The 21,464-nt window shown below is 46.3% G+C and overlaps 1 protein-coding gene across 1 annotated transcript in view; it reads left to right on the top strand.

Moving 5' to 3' along the window:
• Positions 1-13,926, top strand: part of Kif3b (kinesin family member 3B) — a 43,515-nt gene extending 29,589 nt beyond the window's left edge. The window contains exons 3-9 of the mRNA XM_021150026.2: positions 1,555-1,656; positions 1,859-1,981; positions 2,065-2,183; positions 4,026-4,139; positions 4,753-4,858; positions 10,127-10,305; positions 10,613-13,926. Of these exons, the coding sequence (XP_021005685.1) occupies positions 1,555-1,656; positions 1,859-1,981; positions 2,065-2,183; positions 4,026-4,139; positions 4,753-4,858; positions 10,127-10,305; positions 10,613-10,709 (840 nt within the window). The 3' untranslated portion in view covers positions 10,710-13,926. The remainder of the gene's footprint in view (positions 1-1,554; positions 1,657-1,858; positions 1,982-2,064; positions 2,184-4,025; positions 4,140-4,752; positions 4,859-10,126; positions 10,306-10,612) is intronic.
• Positions 13,927-21,464: the final 7,538 nt, after the last annotated feature.

The following is a 21,464-nucleotide window of genomic DNA, read 5'->3' as shown; positions in this document are numbered from 1 at the left end:
GAATACACTATAGGCTGTCTTCAGATACTCCAGAAGAGGATATCAGATCTCATTACAGATGGTTGTGAGCCACCATGTGGTTGCTGGGAATTGAACTCAGGACCTCTGGAAGAGCAGTCAGTGCTCTTAACCACCGAGCCATCTGTCCAGCTCCCTCAGTCTCAAGAGACTCTTGCTCCTGCCTCATCCCGCTCCCTTGCCCATGCCCTGCTGCACAGCAGCTTCCTGCCAGGGCTTCAGCCGCTGCTCTGCTGCTCTCGTCCAGGAATTCCTCCTGTTGCAAGGGTGTGGTCCTAAAGCAGTCTGGCTGTGCACTCCTGTTTGGCATACTGTCCATGCTCCCTGAGGCTCTCAGGGCCATGCCTGGTTTCCTAACTGGGATCTGAGGCTTTTACTCTACTCCGACCTCTCTTGGCTTTGTCAACTTCCGAATCCTACTCCTGGGCTAACAATGGGGGTAGGAGGCTGGTGAGATGGCTCAGTGGGCAAGAGCACCCGACTGCTCTTCCGAAGGTCCAGAGTTCAAATCCCAGCAACCACATGGTGGCTCACAACCATCTGCAACGAGATCTGGCGCCCTCTTCTGGAGTGTCTGAACACAGCTACAGTGTACTTGCATATAATAAATAAATCTAAAAAAAAAACAAAAAACAAAAAAAACAATGGGGGTAGGAGTGTTTTCTTAGTAGATTTTTATTTTTACTTCAGCTTTTTGTGTAGCTGTCCCTTCAGACAGGAAGCTGTCCCCAACTTCCTCTGAGAGCTTGACTCCTCGACCTTTAGTGTGCCTCTCCCCTTAGTTCCTCACACTTCCCTCCTGAGGGCATCCCAGAGCGTCTGGTCCAAGCCTGTTTACCTGTCTATGTCTCGGTGGGCTCCGAGCCTCACAGTCCAGCCTCACTGCCAGCAGCACCTCGGTCTGGAGCACACCAGCTATGTTTAGTTTGTGTACAGTGGGGTTAGTGCTGTGCATGAACAACCCAATAAATGACTCGGTTAAACAAAAGCCCAAACCCTGAAAAGCACATGTTTCAAGCTGCCAGACCTTCAGTGTCGTCAGATGGGATCCCATCCTGCTATGGGCAAGGCAAATGTATTTTCCCCCAGACTTTTTTTTTTAAGATTTATTTATTATTATACATAAGTACACTGTAGCTGTCTTCAGATGTGCCAGAAGAGGGCATTAGATCTTATTAGGGGTAGTTGCGAGCCACCATGTGGTTGCTGGGATTTGAATTCAGGACCTTTATGGAAGAGCAGTCAGTGCTCTTACCCACTGAGCCATCTCCCCAGCCTCAGACTGTTTTTTTGCTTGTTTGTTTTTGGGGAGGTTTTGGTTTTTTTGTTTTTTGGGTTATTTTTGGACAGGGTCTCAATATGTCCCCTGGGCTGGCCTGTAACTTGCAATCCTCCAGCCTCAGTCATATGTATGTTGGGAGCACAGGCATGGACCATTATGCTTAGCCAGGCATGAGCCTGTCCTCTAGGTCTTCCTGTGAGGGGTTATGTTCTGGGATGGACCACAGGATGGATTTTGCTTTGTTCCTCACTCAGGCCATGGAGAGTAAGCTGCTTGTCGGAGGAAAAAATATAGTAGATCATACAAACGAACAGCAGAAGATCCTGGAGCAGAAACGCCAGGAGATCGCAGAACAGGTAACCTTGCATTCTTGTATGGGGAGGAAGGCGTACACTGACATCAGGCCACAGAGCAGACAGCCGTGGGATGAGAGCAGCTCCAGAGGGAATGGACAGGAGCTGTCAGCCCATGCTAGCCAGAGCCGACTGGGCGCATCCAGCCCATAGTGTGTAGACATGGTCACTAGGGCAAGCTGATGGATTTTGTGGTGTTGCTCAGAAACGTCGAGAAAGAGAAATCCAGCAGCAAATGGAGAGTCGAGATGAGGAGACTCTGGAACTGAAAGAGACTTACACCTCCCTGCAGCAGGAGGTGGACATCAAGACCAAAAAGCTCAAAAAGGTAGGAGATAGGTGCTGGGAGCCTGGGGGAGGGGCGCGCCTTCCTTGGTCAGCCTTTCCTCAGCTGTGTCTCTCCGGCTCTAGCTCTTTTCCAAGCTTCAGGCCGTGAAGGCCGAGATCCACGACCTCCAAGAAGAACACATCAAAGAGCGGCAGGAGCTGGAGCAGACACAGAATGAACTCACCCGGGAGCTAAAGCTCAAGTGAGTACCTGGCAGGCTCTGCCGGCGACCAGGTTCAGGAATGACCGTCCTGAGGACAAGCCGCCTGCTTGCCAGCTCACCCTCAGCCACCCCACTGTCCCCTGCTTGGTCCTGACAAGGTCCTTTTTATTTCAGCCTACTTTCGTGAGGTCACCACACAGTCTCCCTGTTCCTTCTCCCTCATCTTCTTGCCCCTTTATTGTAAACTTTTTTCTCCTGATCTAATGACATCTGAGTACTCATCAGCCAGAGTACTTTAAGACCATTCATTGTTCTCATGAAATCGATGCAGTTTCCTGTAGCCTAGTCTGGCATCAGATTTGTTGTGTAACTGCAGCTGGTCTTGAACTCTGGATGCTATATGCCATCACCTCAGTGCTGAAGATCAAGCCCAAGGCCGCATGCAAGCACTCCTATTGAGCCATGAGCCCTGGCCCCTGAGCAGTGTGTTTTAATGCTCTGTAGATGATAGAGTGTCACAGCATGTCATCTCAGCACTTGTAAGGTTGAGGCAGGAGGATCACAAGCCTAGCCCAGACCACACAGTGAGATCTTGTCTTAAAAATAAACAACAATGAAAAGCCAGCTCTGTTGGTGATTTTAGTGTTTCTAATAAGCCAACAAGATGGATCTCTGGATCTTTCTTTCTTTCTTTCTTTCTTTCTTTCTTTCTTTCTTTCTTTCTTTCTTTCTTTCTTTCTTTCTTTCTTTCTTTCCTGAGACAGTCTTATGGTGTAGTCATGGCTGATATAGAGCTTACTAGGTAGACCAGATTAAACTCACAAGAGAGATCCTCCTGTCTCTGCCTCTGCCTCCCTCTGCTGGGATTAGATTTTTTTATTAATCAAGTTTTAACTTTCGAACAGAGCAATTAAAATTCAATGTGCATAAGGCTGTTTAAGAGATGACTCAGTAGTTAAGAGCACTTGCTACTCCTACAGAAGACTGGGTTCCCAGCACCCACATAGTGGTTTATAACCATTTCTAACTCTAGTTCCAAGCAAAACAAACAAACAAACTCATGCATGTAAAATAATCTAAAAAAGTTCAGGGGGAGGGGCTACAGAGGTAGCTCAGCAGTTGAAGGTGCGCAGAGTGCAGCCCTGGTGACTTGGGTTTGATCCTTAGAATGCACAGAAAGGTGGAAGGAGAGAATTTACTTCACAAAGTTGTTCTCTGACCTCCACACACACTCTTCTCAGGAATCATCTTTATTTTTTATGTTCAATTCTTCTTACTTGGATGATTAGAACGGACAGTGTTTTAGCTTGGACAGCAAGTCGCAAGGGTGAGCGAGCTTCCATCCCTAACTTACATTCAGCATTGTAAAAGCCCATCTACTTTGGGTAGTAAATATTTGTTCTAGGATGACTTCTATGTCACCTTCCCCAAACACACACACACACACACACACACACACACTCACATCCTTATTCTGCTCGTACCTGAGTAGGAATGACCTGTCCATATTCCTGGGACAGACCTGTCATTTCTGTACTGCAGTCTCTTTGTATCAGTTGAGGACCAGGTGTCTTTCATGTTTGTATTTCAGCTCTGTGTATGATACTGGCCTATAGTACTTGCTCAGTAAATGTTTGCTGAGTGACTTGACTCTTGCCATATATAGCTCCATATATTCATGTTCACAGATAGTCAGCACTTTGACTTATTTTGTTATTGTTGTTTTTGGAAAACGAATTTCACTCTAGCCCAGGATGGCATCATAGATTCATGGGAACCTCCTCCCTCAGCATCCCAGGTAGCTGAGACTGTATGGGTATGTGCCATTGCCTGGCTCTATGTGCAGTTTTCATCTGTATTCACCTATGTGTATTCTTACAGGCATCTTATTATAGAAAACTTTATTCCCTTGGAAGAGAAGAATAAAATTATGAATAGATCCTTTTTTGATGATGAAGAAGACCATTGGAAATTACATCCTATAACCAGACTGGAGTAAGTCATTGTGGACCTAAAGTAGACTTGCTTGTGGGAAAACAAAGAATGTTGCCAAGTGGACTGGGGCACTGGGGTGTGGGGAGAGTGCACTAAACCTGGAGCTGGCCTGCTCATGTTGTAGCACCACAGGCCCAGGAGGTACAGGCCTGGGTACTCATTTTAACATTAGAAACCAGGAGGCTTTGTCACTCATGAACTAGTTAGGTATAGCGTTTCCCATGATCTCAAATTTTCTTGTCCCCTGTAAAGTGAAATGTGCTAGGCCACAGGACAGGGGTTATGCTGTATGCTACCTGTCAGGGATGCAGGAGTGGTAGTACTGGTAGCTATGCTTGTCTGCTGTCTGAGAACAAGATAGTGACTGGGGTCCTTTCCAGGTTGAAAGAAACATGATGCTCACATCTGAGTCAGATGGCACCTCAAGCAAAAAGCTAAGCAGTTATCGTCAGGCATCGTCTATCAAGCCTTGGTCTCAGGAGTTCCTGCTTTGAGTTCTTACTCTAGCTTGGAGTACTTATCAGAGTACTCACTGAGTGCTTAACCCCATTGGCCTTGTCTTAGGCTGTGGGGCATAGTCCAGCAGGGCCTCAACATTGTCATCTGTTTTCAGAAACCAGCAGATGATGAAGCGGCCTGTCTCTGCTGTGGGATACAAGAGACCTCTGAGCCAGCATGCACGGATGTCCATGATGATTCGGCCAGAGCCCCGGTACAGGGTGAGGAGACTGTTGGTTGATTTTAAAAAGTTGTTAAAATTACATTCATTGTTTTAATATGTGCATGTATGTTTGGGGGGAGGGGAATGCATGCACATGCCACAGCAATAGTCCAAAGACAACTTGTGGACATTGGGTTTCTTCTTTTTCCACAATATGGGTCCCAAAGACCAAACTCTGTTGTCAGGCTTGGCAGCAAACACTTTAACCCACTGAGCCAGCTCACTAGCCCCAGTGTTTGTCTTTCTATGTTTTTTCTTCCAGAGGAATTTAGGTTTGAGAAGTCCTCAGACACCATCATGCCAAGTCACAGGGATTATATCTGACTTTCTCAGAGATTTGAGGACGTGTACACTAATGAACACAATGATACATGATGTAACAAGTAGATGATGGAAACTAAACGGAAAGGCAGGGGGTTGGGGCTTACTCCATAAAGTCCTTGTCTTTTGAACAGGAGGACTTGGGTTCAAGCCCCAGAAACCACATAAAAACGCCAGGTGTGGTAACAGACACATTCTCACTACATTGTAGTGTGTGTGTGTGTGTGTACATGCACTAAACCTACATTGACAGACTTGATAGCACACATTTTTCTCTTTAGCCATTTTGCCAGCTGTGGCAGTGTATCTTTGTAACCCCAATACTGGGGAAGTAGAGACAAGAGGACCTGGGTCTCACTGGCCAGCCAGTTTAGCCCAGTTGGTGAGCTCCAGGCCACTGAGAGACCACGTCTTAAAGGAGGCTGGCAGCTTTCCTGAGAATGATGCCTGGGCTGCTCTCTGGCCTCTATAGGCAAGTATACATGCCTGCACCTGCATTTTCACACACAGTTACAACAAGAAAGGTGAAGCAGAGTGAGATTTAGAACTTCAGGACAACGGAGGAGTGGGGAACAGGTACATGAGCAGAGAAGGATGCCCTGGTGGGCAAGTATATGAGAACGTAGAAAGATGCAGGTTTAATGGTGGGATATGGGCCTTTGCTAGGGAACTGCTACAGCCATTTAACATTTGTGTCAGTTGCAAGTCACTGAAAGTGACATATTGAGCACTGTTTAACAACCCCAAAATATCTTGCAATAAAATGCTGCAGATTTTCTATTTGCAAACACTTTCTGTGTGCTAGACCTATACCTGAGGTCTGATTGAACTCTGCCGAGGTCTCTGTCTCCAGTCCTGTTGTTTAGAGGGTAGGTAGGTGGCAAGTGATGGACTGGGAGGCGAGGTCTGTTATAAAACAGTTTTACAAGCTGGGCATGGTGTCTCACGCCTTTAATCCCAGGCACTTGGGAGGCAGAGGCAGGAGGATTTCTGAGTTCGAGGACAGCCTGGTCTACAGAGTGAGTTCCAGGACAGCCAGGGCTACACAGAGAAACCCTTTCTCGAAAAACAAACAAACAAACAAACAAACTAAAACAACAAAAAAAACCAGTTTTACTATTCCTGAGGGCACATATCTGCAATCCAGCATGCAGGATGCAACTAAAGGTCAGCCTGGTCTATAAATATAACATGATTCAGGCCGTCCAGGGTTACAGATGAAAACCTTATCTCAACAACAATAGCAAAAAAATAAAAAATAAAAAAGTTGGTGCTAGAAGAATATATATGAATTAAAAATCTGGTGTGTGAAATGCATGAGCATTGAGCTACTTACTTCTGAGCAGTGAGAGTGTGCTCAATTTAAAGTTCCTTCATTTTACTTAATTGTATTCTGCAATTCTTTTTTTTTTTAAATTTATTTATTTACTATATATAAGTACATTATGGCTGTCTTCAGACACACCAGAAGAGGGCGTCAGATTTCATTACAGATGGTTGTGAGCCATTATGTGGTTGCTGGGATTTGAACTCAGGACCTCTGGAAGAGCAGTCAGTGCTCTTAACCACTGAGCCATCTCTCCAGCCCCTGTATTCTTTTTATAATGAAGATTTTTACAGGGTCACATTCTGTAGCTTAACCTGGCCTAGTATGTAGTTCAGAATAGCTTCAAACTTAGGCAGTCCTCCTGCTCCAGTCTCACAAGCACGGAGAATACAGATGTGAGCTATCATAACTGACTTCACTTAAAAATTAAAGAAAACAATACAAAACAAAACTCTCCTTTCAAGCCAGAGCCAGATGAACTGGGTGCTTTTTTTCCTCCTGGTGCTTAGTCATTTAAAATAGAGAAAGGAAATGAAAACGTGCTTCTTGTGTGGGGTTTACAGGGAGGAAGAGGGGCGGGGGCAGGCAGAAGCCTCTGAAGCATGTTTCTAGCAGTTTCAGATGTGCAAAGTCTGCCAGGTTTTTGTAACTGAGTCAAGAAGATGTTTTTAAAGTGCCCAAATAAAATGTGTGTCTTTCCAGGGCACAGGTATGACCAAAAGTGGGATTGAAAGCAGTAACTCTCGATGTTTAGTAATCAGCCGGCTTTACTGGAGAAATTCTGTGCACTGTCTGGATATTTAAAGCTGATGATTGCGGCCCATGACCCCCACCCTCACCCACACCCCGGGCGCAGCCGTCGAGTGGCGCAAGGACGCACCCTCTCTGTATACAAGTTGTCTTCAGAGTTAGGCAGGGCTCATTCACCGGGTTGCTCTGTGATGGAGGCAGAAGCGAGTCCTTCAGTGGGGCAAGCACATGCTTGTCCTGCATTCACTTCCAGGGACACAGATGCTGCTGCCTGCAAACAGCTGGAACATCTGTGTAAGCCATTAGTGATGACTTTTTACCTTTTCACATCTTGTGGGAGATATGTTTATTGCAAAGAACAAAAGCAGAAAATCAGGGTAGAAAATTAAAAATCACCCATCTTAATTAAGTATGATGAGTCACACCTGGAAGGATGAGGCAGGAGGACTGCCATGAGTTTCAGGCCACCTTGTATACACAGGATAGAAGGATCTCTCTCTCTCTCTCTCTCTCTCTCACACACACACACACACACACACACACAGAGAGAGAGACAGACTGACAGAAAGACACTTAGAATAATAATCTATAAGTAGCATAAGGCAAAACTGTTATGTTATAAAGATGAACATTATATAATCATAAAAGTTCCAAGAGAGTACTAGCAGTTACAGTCTGCAAAGCCCAGAAACATGAAGCAAGACTGGATGAACTGAAGGGAGAAAAGGACAGGTCAAATATAATTGTTGGCAACTTCACTGCTACATTTTCAGTAATGGATAGAACATCTCAACATTAAAAAAAAAGGGGGGGAGGCGGATAGATGGCTCAGTGGTTAAGAGCACCGACTGCTCTTCCGAAGGTTCTGAGTTCAAATCCCAGCAACCACAACCACTACCATTCATAATGAGATCTGACACCCTCTTCTGGTGCATCTGAAGACAGCTACAGTGTACTTAGATATAATAATAAATAAATCTAAAAAAAAAGAAAAAAGAAAAAAGAACATCTCAACATGTAATTAAGGAAAAAGTAGATCTCGTCAACATTAAAGACAAACCTAACAATCTGTAAAACACTTGTCTCCTTCACCCCCCCCCCAATAATTCAAAACATGCATTATCTTAAGTACACACCAGATGTTGTGTTCACACCAAAGAATTCAAAGCACATGTTGTCCTACTCAGCCATAATTGTCAACGTGACACAACCTAGAATTGTCTGAGAGGACAGTTTAGAGTGAAGAACTGTCCAGATCAGATTGGCCTATGGGCAGGTCTGTTGGGAGGTATCTTGATCATCAGTTGATACAGAGGGCCCAGCCCACTATGGTTGCCATCATCCCTAGGCTATATATAAGAAACCTAGCCAAGCTGGGCGTGGTGGCACACACCTTTAATCCCAGCACCAGGAAGGCAGAGGCAGGCAGATTTCTTAGTTCGAGGCCAGCCTGGTCTACAAAGTGAGATCCAGGACTGCACAGAGAAACCCTGTCTCAACCCCACCCCACCCCCCCACCCCCAAAAAAAAAGATTTAAAAAAAAAAAAAGAAAGAAAGAAAGCTAGCCAAATATGAACCAGTGAGTGAGCTAGCTGGTCAGCAGCGTTTCTCTATGGTTCCCATTGTCCTCAAATTCGTGGAAGAGCAAGCAGGCCTGCCTTCAGGTTCCTGCCTCAACTTTCTGCCTTGAATTCCTTCAATAATGGACTATGATCTTGAAGTGAAATATGGCTCTCTCTCCTCTCTGTCTCTCTCTGACCCTCTCTTTGTTTCTCTGTATCTGTCTCTGTCCCGGTCTTTGTGTGTGTGTGTGTATATGTGTGTGTGATCTCCTTCTACCCTTTGTATACAAGGTGGCCTGAAACTCATTATAATACTAAATACTACTAAAGAATTTTACATAAATCCTGCCCCTCCCACCCAGGTTATTTTTGGCCATGACAGTTGTCACAATAATAAAAAAGAAAGTAGGACACATGTTCACACAAAAACTTGCACATTGTCAGTGCAGTTTTTTGTCCATTATTTAAAAGTCAGAACCAATCAAATGTCTGTCAGCTGATGAATGTACATGAATTGGGATATTTATGCAGTAACTTTTATTGGCCATAACAAAAGGAATGAAGCACTGACCTGGATTGCAATACAGATGACTCATAAACATAAATGAGAGCTCTGAGTTTGAGGCCAGCCTCATCTACAGAGTGAGTTTCAGGACAGCCAGGGCTACACAGGGAAACCATGAAACAAAACAAAACAAAACAAAACACCCAAACAAACAAACAAACAAACAAATCCCTTTCAGACCTACCAGGAAAAAATTTGTAAGACATATTTTCTGGGGTTTTGAAGATGGTTCAGTTGGTAAGCGCTCTCCTCCATACAGCCGCGAGGACTTAAGTTCAAGGACTTACCCATAAAAGAAGCTGGGAGCTGCAGGATGCACCTGCAGTCCTGGCGCTGAGGTAGGCAAGAGGACCTCCAGGGCTTGCTGCCTCCAGTCCAGCTGACTCTGTAACCTCGGGTTCACATCACTATCCTGTCTCAGAAAACTCAGCTGACGTGGATGTGGTGATGATGCACTCCTGCAGTCCCAGCCTCTGGGAGGCACAGGGAGTTGGGAGTGAGTTTGACATGTGTGTGCAGATCAGAAAACAACTTGTGGGAGTCAAATCTCTCTCTCTACTCTGTGGGCTCCAAGGATTGAACTCAGGCCATCGGGCTTGGTAGTCGGCATCGTTAATTGCTGAGCCATCGTCTTGCCAGCCTCCCTGGGAGGCTCTTAGTGGCAGTAGCTTGCAGTTCTGTTCTCAGAGGATGTCTGGCTCCCTTGCACCTGCTGGTGACCGCTGTGCTTCCTGCCACAGGCGGAGAACATCATGCTCTTGGAGTTAGATATGCCCAGCCGGACAACCAGAGACTACGAGGGCCCAGCCATCTCTCCCAAGGTTCAGGCTGCGCTGGATGCAGCTCTGCAGGATGAAGATGAGATACAGGTGGATGCCTCATCCTTTGAAAGTACTGCCAACAGAAAACCCAAGGCCAGGTAAGTAGCTTCAGGGACCTGTGTTTGAAAGAACATTTGAGCTAGGTGTAGTAGTGAATACTTTAATCCCAGCTCCCAGGAGGGCATGGGCCTAGTCCTTGTTTATTTTGGCCTGTACTTGCTGAGCACCCCAAGTCCCTCCTTCCAGATTTCACACTTCTCCTGGCAGGTGGGTTGGCCAGGCCCAGAGGGCCTTGTTAGTTTAGTGGTTACAGTTCAAAGACTCCTGGTTTTCACGCCATTGAGGAAAGGCCACCTTGGAACGTGCATAACCATTGGTAATGTCCCATGTGTTTGACTTTTGCAGGCCCAGGAGTGGCAGGAAATCAGGATCCTCCTCTTCCTCCTCAGGAAACCCTGCATCTCAGTTTTACCCACAGTCTCGGGGGCTGGTGCCCAAGTAGCCCAGCACCCGCTCCCAGGATGGGAACAGCATTGTCTTCTGAGAGAAGAGCGAGCACAATACTGCAGACATGACTTGAGCCTAAACGCAGAACCATCCCCCCGAGGAGGAGTGATAGCTTCTTTGCAGATTAGTTAACTTAATCTGCCCGAACATGCTGGTCCTGGTGTGGCACTCAGTTCCTCTGGGAAGTGTCCTTTAATTAGCATCTCAGAATGCATGGGTAAGGTAAACTGCAAAGTCCAAGTGGACAGCAAGAGAATGACCATGACCTTGCTTTCCTTCCCTTCCCACCCTCCCTTCCTCTCCTCTTCTCTAGCCTCTTCTTCACACCAGCCTCCCTTCTTGTTAAACAATATGGAGTCGAGGCCTCCTTAGGACTGTGTGTGGAGCCTCGGCCTAAAGTGGCAGTGGAGCTGAGAAATGAAAGCCCTAGAACTTGAATAGGTGCCTGCCTCTGTCAGGTGAAATGAGATATCTCACTTGGAACCAAGCCCAGGATGGCACGATGAGCGAGCGATCCAGCTTCCGGGCTCCTCAGTAGGAGTAGATCTACCTGGAATCGGTTGAATGGGGCAGTGGCTTCCAGATCCTGTTCCAGAAGGACTTGGTGTTGGAAGCAATAGAAAAGACATTCCCTTTGTCTCCTGGGAGAGTTTGGGGAAATAGCTTTTTTAAAATCTCAAAACCATGACCATCCTGTTAAAGACCTAAGTCTATAAACCAGTGCCATGTCCATCTACCATGTCACTTTACTCATTTGTCACCGTCTTTCCCCACGTACACATGCTCTGTCTGAGTGGACTCATGTAGACCCACCTACAGAGTGCGCCTGTAGAGTGTGCCTGGAGGTGGAAAGGGGAAGCCAGCTCTGCCTTCTCTGATGGGAGCTGAGTTGGGGGAAGGCATCAGCAGGGCACTTGTGAATTGCCCACAAGGGTCCATACTGTCCTGGGAGCAGAAGAGTGAGGAGGCAGATGCAGACTAGCAGCAAGAGACTCAGCAGGAGGAAGGGCAGGTAGCTGTGGAAGCAAAGGAATCCTGTCTGCCTGGAGCAGAAGCCACTGACTCCTGCGAGTGTGGCTCCCCTGGGTGGAGAGGAGCCCTAGGTGCTGGCAAGAAGAGGCTCTGAGTAGGCTCAGAGGGGAGTCCACACCTCCTGTTTACATAGACTAGTTTGGTTTATAAGTTTTAGTTTTTCATGTTACGGCACCTCAAGCTTTGCTTTATGTTGGTCATTAGGTGGCAGTTACTCATTTTCCCCAAGAGAAATAAATGCATGAGTGTGTGGGGCTGCCTGTGCACATTCGTGCCTGTGCTCTGGGTGTGTCTCTAAGAGAGACTGAAAACTTGCCCGGTTTTAGAAATACTCCAGCGTCCAGTGTTTGCCTTTGTCTGTGTGAAAGGCCCACAGAATGACTAATCCAGGCTAGAAGCACGCACGCCCCATGAAGTATCTTTGAGTCCATGATCCAAACCTGAGGGGACAGTCTGAGTCCTCAAGTCTGCCACACTGGTGTACCTTGCTGGCATGGTGCCTCAGGAAGATGGCAACTCAGGTGGCTTTGAGATACGTTTTAACTCAGCTACTTGGTCTCCAGGTACATTTCTGGACAGAGCCCATGGAAGGAGGAGTAACGTGCAATGTCTTGGCATTCTTTATCACATCACGGAGATCCATGGATCTTCTTGGTAGCTTCCTTTCTGAGCCCAGAGCCCTATTCAGTTCCTAGGATGGAATGGAACCTGTCTCATCTTTTCTTGATCTCAAACCCTGCTTCTTCCTTGGGTCCTAAGAGTTTGCTTGTTTGACTAGGAACCAAATGAGGAGACGTGTGCTCTAAGGTGGCTGTTTGCTGGTGACACTTGTCTCTTACATTTCCTCACAGCTAGTCTAAATTCTGTAGGCTGAAAACATTTGTGTACCAAAACAAAGGATTGCAAACTTCAGGTACGATCATACCTTAATGCTGGTGTCGTGAAGTGGTTAATGTGCTAGTGGCGGGGGTTAAGTGACACATAGAACTTTTCCAAGAAGACAAAAGGAAAAAAAAATCTGGAAGACATGATTATTAAAGCAAGCCTGCCCTGTCGTCTGCTGGGTTCCTACAGTGGTCTGTGGACACCAAGTGGAAGGCCAGCCACGTGGTGATGAAGCTGTCCCTTCCCCGACAGCGTCTGGTGCTTCTCTTTTCTCAATACGGATCCGATACTGAAGAGAGCAGATGGTAAAAATGTCTTGCTGTCCCCAGAATGCTGCTGCTCTGAGTTCTGAATTGAGCCAAGAGTCTAGAGGATATGTCAAGCTCACTGAGGGACCAAAGCTTTATGCTGTTAGTTATCTAGCTGAGGTTCTGGAAGGCCTCCATGCCTGCAGTAGCTACTGTAGTCTAGAAGCAAATCTTTAAAAGGATCTAAGAAGACCATCTGGGAGGAGTTTGAGGCTGCGCATACAATCCTCTTGGGACTCTCTTCCTCTGTTCAGTAGAATGTATCTGAAATTGTAACAGATGACACAATTTCCAGATCCTTACAGTCAGAATCAGAGTCCCCAAACCATAGGCATGAAGCACTTTGTTAGACTGACCTACATTGACTTGCTCCCTGTCTGATGCCTGCATGCTGCCTGAATTGTTCCACCTACATCTCCATGACCACGGTGCCAGAGTGCAGTACAGCTCAGGCACAGGCCACTTGTCTGCTCTTCCCGACTCTCGTTAAGTCCTCCTTCACTGAATGTAGACTCTGCCAAGTTCCTGAGAAGCGTCAAACCCCTGCTAACGTAGGCTATCAGTTCTGCCTCACTTTGGCTTCTCGAGTTTGAGGGGTACTGTGAGCATCTTGGACCATCCAGACACCATCCGTGAATGAAATGGGGCTACTGATGTACTCCAAAAGCCATAATGAAAAAATCTCAGAGGGATCTAGGTAAGAACAGAATGCCCCACAGTTACCATGCAAGACTTGGTCTGATACTTTAAGATTCTAGCACCTTCCTCTCTGCCCTGATATGGGCAGGCAGGAGGTGGGTGGGGCTTGATGGCTCTTTGGAGTTCCTGTTGATCTTGACCTTCTCTTTGGCTGTCTTTAGATACAGGATATGCCAGTACTTGGGACTCTCTAAGTTTTACAATTGATATTTATTTGTATTATCTCTTTGTCTAGCAATGTAAAAGTGATTCTAAACTAAAATGTGTAATTAAAATCAATCAAATTTATTGTATCTACAAAGAGGTGTCCTTGTCAGTGATTGGTGCCTTTTTGAATGATTTGCCTGTAGCTGAAGCGCTGGGATTTCTGTGTAACGTTTAAACTGTTACAGAATAGGAGGAGAACATCAGCACTGAATTATAACACAGACATTTAAAACTACAGCTCGGAGAGGGACCTGAAGGCAGGGCTGAGGTGTGGCTTAGAGGCAAGACATCACCAAAAGGAAGGAAGGACAGACAGAAACTGTGTGTCATGTTTTTGTAGTAGCTCCTGGCCTGAGTTACTTGGGCCTTGGCAAGAGGCATGCAAATTTTCAACTTTGTATTTTGCTTTTTAAAGGTATTATATATTATATAATTTACTTTAAAATATACCCATATCTTTTTTAAAAACAAAATGACTTCCGTTGTTTACCATCAGGAAACCAAAATATTAAAACTGGACCTCATGCTTTGTAAAGTCTCAGATTCCAAGGCACGCTGGGTGAACCTCAGCAGGTCGAGCACCTCCTCCAGAGAAGCAGGACCGGCAGGAGGAAACATGTATTAGTTCTACTCTTCTGTTACTGTGATAAAGTCCAGTGGCCAAGTGTAACTCATAGAAGAAAGTTTATGTTGGCACACAGTTTCAGAGGGCGAGAGTCTCTCATGGAAGGGGTGCATGACGGCAAGCAGCAAGAAGCTCTGAGGTCACATCTCAACCACACAGGCAGCCGAGAGGAAGAACTGCAAGTGGGCAAGGCTATAAACTCTTAAAGCCCGCCCTCAGTGACATGCCTCTTTCAGCAAGCCTCCTCAAAGTTCCACATCGTCCCTAAACAGCTGCCAACTGGGGACTGAGTTTTAAATTCATGCACCTGTAGGGGATGGCTCTCATCTAAAGCACCAAAAGCTTTGGGCTCTGGGCTGGGTTTGAGTTCTACCATGGACTTTGCTCTTTGAATGTAAGGAATTTAATTTACTTCTCTAGCTTCTGGAGCCCCTGTCTTGTCAGGTGGGGTGAGGATAGCCCAGTAGGGCTCTTTTGATGATTAGCAATATAATGTAAGTAACCTGGCACAGTGTGTGTCCTGGAGCAACGTTCAACAGTGGGCATTGCTAGGATAGGGCTCTGTGTTGAGGAAGATGTGATGAACAGTCTGTAGGACAGGAAACCAGTAGTCAGAACTGAGCAGTCCAGCTTTACAGGTGATATTACACAAAAGGGTCAGAAGCCATCTTTAGCAGACTCTAAAGAAAAGCAGCTCACCATTTAACAATTATCAAGTACCTACTGTGTACCAAGCCATTCGGGTACTAGTGGGACCAGACTGAGATATGGCTGGCACATGGAAAAGAGGTGGTGCTTGCACTTCAAAGCAGAAGGATTAACCAAAGGCATGTAAATACAGGCTATAATCCCAGTACTCAGGAGGCAAAAGCAGTTGGATGTCTGAGTTCAAGGCCAGGCTGGTCTACATAGCAAGTTCCAGGCCAGCAAAGGCTACATTAGAGAGACCCTGTTTCAAAAACAGTAAGACCCAAAGTATATAAATACAGAGTTTTCATAAATTCCATGAAGTAGCGTGATAACATAAGAGGATTGTGGGTTTGTAAATAAAGGGCTTCTGAAGAAAGGGCACTGACTGTGAGGAGGAAAGGACAGAGGTGGGCTGGACCAGGGAAAAAGGAAAGGCTTGTTTTAAGACTGCAGTTGCCATTTGATTGAAGTTCACTCTGAGAATTTGGTATCTAAGAACCATGTGGTCACATCTGCCAGTGAAGTTGTTAGTGACATTTGTCAAGGATGTAACTGTAGCTCTTGCAGCTGCTGTCATTGCAGCCGTGGTTTTAATCACTGGGTTTGTGGTTAACTGGGCCCCGGGTGCTTCAGTTAGGCAAGCCAACTGGGTACTTGTTTGAAGGATAGGCATGTGCAGGGGCAGAGGTCTCTTGCTGCAGCTCTGGGGACCATACAGTCCATTTATACCTGCTGTATACCTGTGTGCTAGGGGGTCTTGTTGTCCAGGACACGGAGAGAAAGTAAGATGTATTATGACTCTTCTGAGCAGTGTGTGTGTGTAAAGTGCATGGCTTTGATTTCGCAAGCTTGGTACCTTTGAGGTTGGCCCCTTGCTTCTTGACTCTGTTGCAGTTTCATATATGTGCTTTCTGCCTAAAAACATCATTTCTACCCTGTGTGAATAACTCCCACTCATCTCTTAGGCTCCAGGGTACGGTTTTTGAGGGGAGTTGTTGTCGTCGTCATCTTCTTCTTCTTTGTCGTCTTCTTCCCTCTCCTTCTTCCTCTCCTCCTCCTCCTTTTATTGGAAATTTTATGTATTTACATTTCAAATGTTATCCCCTTGGTTTCCCCTCCAAAACTCCCCTATCCCATCCCCCCTCTCCCTGCTTGTATGAGGGTGCTCCCCCCCACCCGCCCACCCACTCCTGCCTCCCTGCCCTGGCCTTCAACTACACAGGGGAATCAAACCTTCATAGGACCAAGGATGTCTCCTCCCACTGATGCCAGACAGTGCCATCCTCTGTTATGTATGGGCCTGGAGCCATGGGTCCCTCCATGTGTGTGTACTCTTTGGTTGGTGGTTTATTTCCTGGGAACTTTGAGGGGTCTGGTTGGTTGATATTGTTGTTCTTCCTATGGGGCTGCAAACCCCTTCAGCTCCTTCAGTCCTTCCCCTAACTCCTCCATTGGGGTCCCCATGCTCAGTCCAATGGTTGGCTGCAAACATCTGCTTCTGTATTTGTCAGGCTCTGGAAGAGCCTCTCAGGAGACACCTAGATCATGCTCCTGTCAGCAAGTACTTCTTGGCATCTGCAGTAGTGTCTGGGTTTGGTGTCTGTATATGGGATGGATCCCCAGGTGGGGTAGTCTCTGGAAGGCCTTTCCTTCAGTGTCTGCTCCCACACGTTGTCCCCATATTTCCTTTAGACAGGAGGGAGCTATTCTGGGTTAAAAATTTGGAGATGAGTGGGTGGCCCCCGCCACCAACCAGGGGCCTTGCCTAACCTCTGGATATGGTCTCTACAGGTTCTCCCTCCCCGTTGTTGGGCGTTTCAGCTAATCTCATCCCCTTTGGGTCTGGGGAACCTCTTGCTTTCTTGGCATCTGAGACTTGATGGTGGCTACCCCCAGCTCCCCATCCCCCATTGCTACAGCCCTTGGTTCAAATTCCTAAGTCTTTGTTTATCATCCCAGTCTCCTCCCATACCTGATCCTGCCCCTCCTTTCCTTTTCCCTCTCCTCTACTTTATTTTTAAAGTGTCCATGTGTAGTCCAAGTTGACCTTACCTTGAGATCCTCTTGCCTTAATCTCTAAGTGCTGGGATAACATGTCTGCGCAACCTGCCTGACTTTCAGGAACCATGTTTAAGTCACCTCCACAGTCGTCTTGGTTTTTCTCCACTTCTGCCTGGCTAGAAGGTCCCTTGTCCCTTGCTCCCTTCTTAGCCCTTTTCCAGCTTAGCACTTGTGCAGTTCTTGGCCAAATTCCTTGAAGAGATGACCTGATGACCTCTTCTGGCGCTTAGATGGCTGGGATAGATAGGTCTGCTGTCAGAAGGGGAGTGGCGTGCTCCAGGAGGAATGGAGGAAAGCTTTGTAGAGGAGATGACAGGTAATGAGTGGGTTTTGCCTACTGGGAAAAGACAGAATAGCATGCCAGACAAAGGGACAGGAACCAGTGCCTGGAGCGTTCGTGGTGACTGGGGAATATGTAAGGCCCGGAGTGATGGAGGACCAGGTGAAGAATAGCTCAGGAGAATCTCAGATCCACCATACTTTCTGTAGCTGCTGTGGCAGTGTATATACACCCCGGGAAGGAAGCACAGCTCTGCTTGTACCCCAGCATGCTCTACCAGTGAGCTTTGAAAGTTATTTCCCTTTGCAATAACAGAAAGCAGTTTTGTTAAATGCCCACAGTAAGCCTGTCTGCCACATGAGTTTTCTGGGCTTGGTTGGCAAACTTTCCACCAGTTTCCTCTGATGCAGTTCACCATGTAAGGCATTCCGCTTGACACCACAGTTTTGGCCCCTAGGAGTAGGGCTAGGGAGACAACTTCCTTGCTGGGATTGAGAGCAGGTCAGTTAAACTCCTGCCATTTGCTTTGAAATATACTTGTCCAGGCAAAGACGACTTCCAGTGGTCGTTCATAACCGCCCTGGATCACACCCTTCCCAAAGCTGGTGGCTGAGCAGTGGCACTGATCTGAGATTTTCATAAAGAGCCTCCCTTTTAGGTTTCCTGAGACAAGGTCTTGTCTAATCCTGAATGGCCCAGAACTCATGGTGTGAACTTAGTATGTCTCACGCTGGTTCGGAATATGATTGGTCTGCCTCACACCACCACATTTGGCTCTAAAATGATCAGTTGTAGAACTGTGCCAGGTGGTCAGGAGCAAAATGGCAGGCCCCGGGGCACCTCAGAGCCAGGCTCATGAAAGCTAGACTGAAGTGCATGGCTGCCAAGTGGTGGTTCTCCTCTGCCAGATGCAACTTGAAGGTGGTAATGCTATGTGATAAAGTTGGCAGAGAAGACTTCACATGACTCTCACTTACATACTCCTTGGTATGTATGCTTAAATGCAGTTTGCATAATTGCATATTTAAGCACTGGAGTCAAACCAAGTGCTATAAGGTGGAGGTGCCAGGTCATGTTGAAGAGGAATGACTCAATGAAAGGATCATGTCACTACATTAGTAGGAATGGCCCATGAACAAGAGAGGTCTGAAGCCACAGCCTCCTGGACTTGTGTTACTGCTCTCAATAAGCCACTGTGGCTGTCTAGGTAGAACAGACCCTGCAGAGCTGCTGAAGAGATTAAACAGCCATCCTTCAGGCATGCAAGAGGAGGTGTGTATTACTAAACATCACATAGAACTCGTAGTGACAGCCGGGCGATAAAGTACCAGCTCCTCCCGAAGGTCTCCTGTGTTCCTCACTACCTCCTATTTGTTAGTCTCTAGAGAAACATAGTTTTGCTTTGAGCCAGTGTTTCTTGTAGCACAGAATTATGTGCCCAAGAGTGATCCTGAATTCATCCCTGCCTATACATTCCAACTGCTGGGCATAAAGGTTTGTGGTACCACATCTGGCTTTTGTGACAGTTTGACTATGTAGCCAAGGATTGCCTCAAACTCCTGGCAACCTTCCTACCTTATCCACCAAAGTGCTGGGACTGCACGTGTGCCATCATGTATAGAGATAACAATTTCTCTTAGGATCCCAGTAGACCAGGAGGCCCTTGAAGTAGTGACCTTATTTTTCTTGTCTTTGTGAGGAATTACAATCAAAATAGGGCCATAGAAATGTAGACTATATGATTAAAGTGGCAGGTCAGTACAGTGCAGTGCAGTGCAGTGGACATCTTTAACCACAGCACTCTGGAAGCAGACAGAGCTCATTGAGTTCATAGCAAGTTCTAGGCCAGCCAGGGTTACCTAGTAAGAACTGTTTCAACAATAAAAAATATCAAGTGTCAGAGAGAGGAATGAAGGGGTCCAGTTTACCCATCTGAGAGCAGTGGTTTGGGCCTTTCAGCTCTATGGAAACAGAGCAGGAGGGTGAACAAACTCGATTAGTTTGAATCCTGGCTCAGGATTGAGTCCAGGAACAGAGACAAGTGGGATTATTTATTGTTGCAGTATTGGGGATCAAAGCCAGGGCCCTGTACAGGCACATGTAAGCCAGTGTTCTGCCTCTGAGAGACATTCTTAGACTTGGACAGCGCTTTTCTTCCCTGAACTCCAAGATAAGACAGCACTACTGCCATGGATCCTGTTCTCGTCCATCAGAGCTGCAGAGGTAGCTGGGAACACCCTGGGCTCTGTTACAGAGGGCTTGTGTGTACCTGTGTTAAGAGGGCAGCCAATGACAGCTACCATCACGCCCTGGAGGTGCTTTCATTACTAGGTAGAAGATGTGACAAATGACTTCAATAGTTAAGTGAGAACAACCCACTATCTCCCAAATGACCTGGGTTCACCATTTCTGATCCTGTGGGTTTGGGATCCAGCTCATTTGGGTGATTCTGTCTGGGCCTCACATGAGTTTGCAGTTACCATTGTTGGCCAAGGCTGAAGTCATTTGAAACTTGTCCTGGGTAATTGTCTGTAGCTCTCAGGCTATAGGAGTGTTCTTGTGACATGGTGGCAGGCTTCCCTGAGAGTGCAATCCCACAAGACAAGGCAGAGCTGTGACGCCTTTTGTCTAAAGAGCTCAGTGATCATACCTGGAATTCCAGTACTTGGAGGCTGATGCAGGGGGACTGCTGAGGCTAGCCTGGGGTACTGAGTGGGATTCTAGCTTCAAAAAGCAAAATAATAGCCACACATAGTGGTACACACTCTTGGGAGGCAGAGGCAGGTGGATCTGAGTTGAGGCCAGTGTGGTCTTCAGAGTGAGTTCCAGGACAGCCAGGGCTACACAGAGAAACCCTGTCTCAAAACAACAGCAGTAGCAGCAGCAGCAACAACAACAACAGCAAAACAATAACATAAGCAGCCCCAGGCAATATCACTTTATAGTGTCAGAAGATCTATGGTGACTCTGAATGTCTATTTCAGGCATTAAGAGAGGTTAAAAATTAGAAATGAGTTAGAAAACTAGAAAGTTGTCTGTCTCCCTGGTCCACCACAGTGGGAAGAAGAATCTGTTATTACCGACGTTCTCCACTAATGAAACTTTGCTGTTACATCCAATGGAGCACACATTCTAGACTTGGAAGATGTGACAGAAAAAATATATTTACTATATCACTACTATCATAACTGCCACTTTAAATGTTTTATTGTTTTTGAAGTAAAAACTTTTAAAGTTAAAATAATGCAATTTTTTTTTGTACAGAAAAATTACCAGTAAACTTCTTAGTCTTATAAAACCTAGAGAACTACTGTAAACATTTTGGCAATTTAAATACCTTCTCCAGAGCATGGGAGACTGAAGAGTAGAATTTAAAAAACTGTGACTGGCCCATGATTTATGAGTTAAGTCATGCATTGTGAGGGTAGATTTGGCAACACAATGAGGCTGGGAATGCCCTGAAGTCTCTACTCTGCACTTGTGGAGATCTTCCTGGGTAAAATCTTATCTTAGTTTTTTCCTACATGAGCCCTTTCCAAAACTGTTATGAGACCATTCAATAGGGGATAATTCCTCAGAGACTATCTACAACAAAAGAATTACTGAGAATGGTTCATACACCAACAGTTTGACTGCCTACTATATGCCTGTACTGGTTAGTTTTGTGTCAACTTGACACAGCTGGAGTTATCACAGAGAAAGGACCTTCAGTTGAGGAAATGCCTCCATGAGATCCAACTGTAAGGCATTTTCTCAATTAGTGATCAACGGGGAAAGGCCCCTTGTGGGTGGGACCATCTCTGGGCTGGTTGTCTTGGGTTCTATAAGAGAGCAGCAGGCTGAGCAAGCCAGGGGAAGCAAGCCAGTAAAGAACATCCCTCCATGGCCTCTGCTCAGCTCCTGCTTCCTGACCTGCTTGAGTTCCAGTCCTGACTTCCTTTGGTGATGAACAGCAGCATGGAA

Source organism: Mus caroli, unplaced genomic scaffold (genome assembly GCF_978045245.1).
Source record: "Mus caroli unplaced genomic scaffold, Mus_caroli_1 scaffold_2, whole genome shotgun sequence".
NCBI classification, from domain to species: domain Eukaryota; kingdom Metazoa; phylum Chordata; class Mammalia; order Rodentia; family Muridae; genus Mus; species Mus caroli.
This window is presented reverse-complemented; position numbering and strand designations above follow the sequence as displayed.